Genomic DNA, 6,666 nt, shown 5'->3' on the forward strand with positions numbered 1-6,666 from the left:
ACTGTGGTTTTACATGCTGAGCTGAGGATCGGTTGACATCCGGTTTCACAGCATTTTACAAACTTAACTATATAAGTTGGGTAGGCTTATCTTGGGTCAGCATGAGGCACGAACATGTACATTTTCAAGCCTGCAAACAGTGACACTTTAAAATAATTGTGAAAAAATACTTTCTTGTGAAATATGACAACCCTAGTTGACTATCTGTGCAGTATAGTACAGTAGATTGTGTACATAGCCTCTATTGATGTAAACCAGCTCCTTACCTTCTTGTGATTTTATGCATCTATGCTTTTTCTAAAATGTGTTTCTCTTTCCTTTCCTAAACACCAGGGGAGCCTCCCCTCCTAAATTTCGTTGTTTGGTACCTGTACTGTAGCAATGACAAATAAAGTCTATCTATCTATCTATCTATCTATCTATCTATGATGATATCGTATAACTAACTAGCAGCCTGTGTACTTTTCAAAAACATTATGTAACTGTTCATTACCATTTAGTGTCCGCACTGCGGTCATGCACAAACATCCTACCAAGTTAACCAACATGTATGACGCTGATAATATGACTTTGTTTAGTCTCATTTTGAGTGTTTTAACTCACCACACTGGATGCCAATGTCACGTTGTTCGATGCGTGATGGCGCCGTTGAACTCGGACCAGGCGCCTCTCTGCTGCCATGATCGCTAATATCACCGAAATTAATCGATGGTTTCGTCTCGTATTCGAGCAAGCTAAGCTTTGTTTTGAGGTCCTCGTTCTCCTGATTGATTCGGGAGATCTCCGCGCCCAGTTCCTCGATGGTAGTTTCGAAAAGTTTGGTCGTCTCCGCCACGGCCGTCTTCATCACACTCTCCATCACGGAGGCGAACTGGGCCTGGAAACCATCCGAAGCCATGGTGACCCAGCACCCTTGGTGAATCTTACTAAGGGTAATATAGAGATTATTATTTTTACCAATATGGGCCTAAAAGATCATCGGCGACATGGCTTCTTCCTCATGGACCTTCGTAACATGAGGCTGCTCCTCGTTTGCGCTCAGTTTTTTTGTGTGACGCAGGGCTATGGGCGGGAGAATGGCGTACACTTCCGGGGTTGTAACTTCTTCTTCTTCTTCTTCTTTGTATTTGATTGGCGGTTGGCAACCAGCTTAAGGTGCATTACCGCCACCTACTGGACTGTGTGGACTAACACGTTTGGCTATGGCATGTAACTCACTTCATAGTTAACAAACTAACATGTTTGGCTATGGCATGTAACTCACTTCATCATAGTTAACAAACTAACATGTTTGGCTATGGCATGTAACTCACTTCATAGTTAACAAACTAACACGTTTGGCTATGGCATGTAACTCACTTCATAGTTAACAACCTAACATGTTTGGCTATGGCATGTAACTCACTTCATAGTTAACAAACTAACATGTTTGGCTATGGCATGTAACTCACTTCATAGTTAACAAACTAACATGTTTGGCTATGGCATGTAACTCACTTCATAGTTAAAAAACTAACATGTTTGGCTATGGCATGTAACTCACTTCATAGTTAACAAACTAACATGTTTGGCTATGGCATGTAACTCACTTCATCATAGTTAACAAACTAACATGTTTGGCTATGGCATGTAACTCACTTCATAGTTAACAAACTAACATGTTTGGCTATGGCATGTAACTCACTTCATCATAGTTAACAAACTAACACGTTTGGCTATGGCATGTAACTCACTTCATAGTTAACAAACTAACATGTTTGGCTATGGCATGTAACTCACTTCATCATAGTTAACAAACTAACATGTTTGGCTATGGCATGTAACTCACTTCATAGTTAACAAACTAACATGTTTGGCTATAGCATGTAACTCACTACTCCCAGCAAGCAAGCATGTGGCAGCACGTTTTTTTTGATTGATTGAAAACTTTATTAGAAGGTTTGCAGAAGTAGGTACATGAAAGTACATATTACATACAAGGTCAAACTAAAAGGATAAAAACCCAAGAAAGCCACTGGCTTATTTCAATTGGGGTCCTTGCCATCCAGCTGGGCTAGCAAACACAAACACAAACACACGACTTCTCACATACTCTTGTCTTCAGTCTCAGCACTGTCTACGCACTTTGTCCAACACAATAACATGTTCTACAGGGAACGATGTCGGGGGGGTATTCCATCAACGTTCCGCATTTACGATCCCACTGAATCCCGTAAAGACAAGTCGGCTTATTTACTCCATGAACGTGCAGCGTTGACCTTCCCAAATTAGTTCCTCATTCTAAATCTCTGGCGAGACTGGTCTCAAATAATCAGTCAAACAATACAATCAGGGTGCGAATATTTCGACCGAGGACCATGGGGGCAGCCATGATCCCCCAAACTGTGCTCCCCTACGGGGCCGACCGGCCAGCGAGCTCCAGTTTCCCCGGGGTTGTAACAAAGTCGGAGTTGTAATTCTAACGATTATTAAACACAAACAAAGAGTGCCCCGTAGATATTATAATAATACATGGGCAGTAAACGCCAGAGAAATCAAATAATATCTCAAAAGCGTTGTGTTCGTGCAAAGTTATTGTCGTATTTTTTTTTTAATTACACGCCGTGGAACATTCCAATGTTCCAGGCTGCGTTCGTAAATGTGCACCGAGAGTGCCGGAGCACACACTGGGTTCAACGTCACAAAGGAAACCAAGTCATTTGATTGGATAATCTGCTGATCAAGATTTCCAGATCGAGTTTACGAACGCACCCACCCTCCCTAGACATCCCTAGATATCCCTTCCGGAGCGAATATGTTTCCGGAAGTCCGATTGTTTTCTTGGATGGATGATTTGGTGTTGACGAGCTAGTTAGCAGCAGCCAGCTGAATCACACCACATCTGCTGCAGCTAGCTGCTTCCGATATTTGTAGCCATTTTTGTAGCTAGCCTGATATGTCTAGCCTGACAAAGTGTCATTTCGCGATTTGATATTCTAAGATATGTTATTTAGAGCGGCGTTTTGCTAATTAACTGAAGACCACGACAAGAAAGCGAGCTAACTGTGCTAGCATCATTGTGTGTACAGAGACAGAGAGACACAGAGAGAGAGAGAGAGAGAGAGAGAGAGAGAGAGAGAGAGAGAGAGAGAGAGAGAGAGAGAGACAGAGAGAGAGAGAGAGAGAGCTGGACGCGTGGAAAACAGTTCAGTTCTCCTCCATGATGTCCGAGGCTATCGTCACGTTCCAGTCCCAGCTCTCAGGCGTCATGGAGACGGTGTTCAAAGCAGCCATGTACGAGATCACCAGACTGGTGGAGGACAGCTTCCTGGAGGAGGTGTCCCGCGGCCGGGAGCAGGTCGAGTCCCTGAAGAAGCGACTCCAGTGGTCTGAGAACAAACACCGGGAGAAGGACCGGGGAGAGGGGGGAGGCCGGAGGGGGGGGAGGTGTGTGGACTGCGGGAGAGGAGCAGGAGCCCCCGGCGAGGAAGCGGGAGACAAATCCTCATCATCAGCATCACAAACCGGTGAGAGGAAAGAATAAGATTAGAAATACCCCCAGGCTGCTTTCTTTGTATTGTACCCCCCCCCCCTTCTCCTCTTGTGAACACGCGTTGGAAAGCATTGAGGGTGATCAAGATGAAGTGCCTCTCAAATACTCTTAAGAGGGCTTCCTCTCCTCACATCATTCCCTTCAGGTGTGATGGGTGAAAGGCCTTTTTTAAAGTATTTTTTTTTTTAGTGGGACAGTCTCTTTTTTCCCCCATTTGCATTTGATAGAGATAGTGAAGAAAGTCAGGAAAGTAAGGAGGAGAGGGTGTGTGTCAGCAGGGCACGGGCCGGATTCAAACCCCTACGGACATGGCCCATATGTGTGCACTGTAGGCCGTGGTGCTAGACCACTGGACCACCCCAGGCCACTTGATGGATAAACACCCGGGGTGAATGCACATGCCATACCCAGTTGGTGTGTGACTTGAAATGAGTGAGAATATGAGACGAGGAAAGGAAGCCACTGAAGTGCGTCCATGATTTCCACCATACCAAACAAACCCATCTCACTAACCTCTAGGCTACCTGCTGCCCATGCCCCTGCCAGAAATCAATGCAAAAGTCAATGCAAAAGTTCACCATGTAAAAAAAATAAAAACCACCAACAATATACATGACCCTGCATGAAATGAGAGCAGGGGAGTGTTCCATCAACCTCTCTAAAGGAAAATCCAGGCTTATTTTTTAAGCCAGGAGTTTTTGACAAGTCTCATGAGACTTATGACAATAAGCCTGGATTTTCTTTTAGCAACGTTGCTGGAATACCCCCCAGTATGGTGACCTGTGTTTGTTTACCTGTGGCCAGGTATGGGGAGGGGGCGTGGCCTGAAGCAGGAGAGAGTTCCTGAGGAGGAGTGGAACAGCTGCGGGGGCGTAGCAGAGGACACGCCCTTCCATGAGCTAGACGAGACCAGGGCCACAAGTCCTATGAGGACACCTGAGGTAGGTGACACGTGTGTTTACTCTCAGACGTGGCCGTTACCTTAGCCATAGTAGCAGTGTTCTAAAATAATTGCCTGATATCAACTCACAGCTTGAGCTTGGACACAGTCCGTTTCACTGCTCCTACATGTTCATTTTATCCAATCTAAACAAGCAGGGTTTCATTTGGTCATCAGTTAATCACTGGTTGGAATGTGGTATACCCCCGCAACCTAACGATTGCTGGCCGACCCTAACAACAATCTTTGTTTATCTGTTTGTCTGTCTGTCAGTCCACAGACGTTGGTAGCGAAAAGCTGGACACACTGCTCAAGGAGGAGGCTCTCCACATTACACCAGACGGTGCTGAGCTTCAAGGGAGATGGGGTGTGTGTCTGGATGGTGAGTTTACCACTGAGTTTACCACTGTTGCATTATGTCCTATTGAATTTAATATGATTTTTTTTACTACAGTTATAGTAATAGTCACACTATTGTTTCAACTGCTGTGTTTACCTCTTTACACTTTCAGGAGCCGAGGGTTCAGACGTTTCTGGACCCAGTAAGAGTTTCAATGAGCAGGAGTTGCAGCAGTGCCGGGACGACTGGGGGTCTGGTCTGGACCAGGGACCAGAACAGGACCCAGAGGGAAACCCAACAGACCCTACTGAGCCACTCTACCGGGCCCGTTACAGTATGGAGGACCTAGCTGGGTTTGAGAAGACTAGCTATGGAGGGGGACATTTATTAGACATGGGAGGGCTGGACGGGCTCCCGGGCTCTCCCTCTCGCCTGGGTGGGCCGCTGGGTTACGGAGCCGCCGGTCACTTCCAGGTGGACCTGGCGGGGTCTGAGGGGGCCGACCATCGCTCCCACGTGCCCAGCTCCCATCGTGGCCGGCGGGGCACCCATGGGGAGCGAGTGACCCCCGCCTCTGGATCCCCCCAGGGTAACACAGAGGTCGGAGACCTGAACTGCCTCTTGATCAACGAGGAGGGGTACCTGCAGGACTCGAGCGCCTTGTACCCCGAACACCGGTTGACCGAGTCGGGCAGCAGGGTCAGCCACAGGGGGCCGACTGTCCACTCTGGAGACCAAACCCAGGACAACACACAAGGCCTCTACGGTGCCGGAGTACCATTCAGCCACTCGCTCAACCTGGGAGATCGATTACAGGAGCAGGGAGGTGGGAGAGTAGGGCGACGGCTCACCTGTAATCAGTGCTCCATGACCTTCTCCGACTCTGGCTCCCTCAAGGCCCACAGGCAGACACACAGAGTAGGCCAGGGGCCACCCTACTCCTGCAACCAGTGCGGTAAGACCTTCACCCAAGCCTGCAACCTCAAAGTCCACCAGCGCATCCACTCCGCAGAGGGCCTCCACCTCTGCAGCCACTGCGGGAAGGGCTTCGCCTCCTTCTCCGACCTGAAGAGGCACAAGTGCAGCCACACGGTGGACAAGCCCTACTGCTGCTCTCTCTGTGGGAACAAGTTCAGCCGTCTGTGGAACCTGAAGCTCCACCGGCGTATCCACACGCAGGAGAAACCACACCGCTGCAGCCTGTGTGACAAGAGCTTCACCCGGGCAGACATTCTCAAGGTCCATCTGCGTACCCACACCGGGGAGAGACCGTACTGCTGCGCCATCTGTGGCCTGAGCTTCAAGCGTCTGGATCATCTTAAATCTCACCAGCGCAAGCACCGGCCGGATCTCCAGAGCTGAGCAACCATGCAAAAGAAATCAATTCTTCAGACTGAAGAAATCAAAATGTGTTTATTCTGATGGTATGCCTTATGTTATGAGACATACATGTTTTTTTGTTTTGTTTTGTTTACATATAATGATCAAGCCAACCTTCGCTCACCAATTGCCAATGAATTCTGGAATACTCACCACCTGGAGTGCCAAGTGTTTTATGTGGTGTTTACCTAGCAACAATACTTTTTTGGCTACAAAATGAAACATCATCATGTATGCATTTTTGGTGAATCAAGTCGCCCGTGGCACTCTGGAATGACTCAACACTAAATGAGTTAAACAAAATACAGTCACACGCGTTGTGTTTGCGTCAAGCTTCCGTTTGTTTTATTTCCGATGCCTTCCCGTCACTCACCATGTTATAACCATATATTTTCTTGTACATAATGGTTTTGAATTGTATGGAACAGAAGTCCTGTACCAGAATAGCAGTAATCTGAGAAGTGTTTGTAGTGC

The 6,666-nt window shown here is 47.3% G+C and overlaps 1 protein-coding gene across 1 annotated transcript; it reads left to right on the forward strand.

The window, feature by feature from the left end:
* Nucleotides 1-3,143: 3,143 nt before the first annotated feature.
* On the forward strand, nucleotides 3,144-6,174 carry LOC308160834 (uncharacterized protein; the record flags this gene model as incomplete). Its single annotated transcript, XM_080534770.1, has 4 exons — nucleotides 3,144-3,506; nucleotides 4,337-4,473; nucleotides 4,746-4,854; nucleotides 4,985-6,174. Exons 1-4 carry the CDS (start codon nucleotides 3,200-3,202, stop codon nucleotides 6,172-6,174), a joined length of 1,743 nt encoding a protein of 580 aa, XP_080390896.1. The 5' UTR covers nucleotides 3,144-3,199.
* Between the last annotated feature and the right edge of the window lie 492 nt (nucleotides 6,175-6,666).

The sequence above is a fragment of the Nansenia antarctica genome, assembly GCF_963989245.1.
Source record: "Nansenia antarctica genome assembly, chromosome: 6".
In the NCBI taxonomy this organism is placed as follows: Eukaryota; Metazoa; Chordata; class Actinopteri; order Argentiniformes; family Microstomatidae; genus Nansenia; species Nansenia antarctica.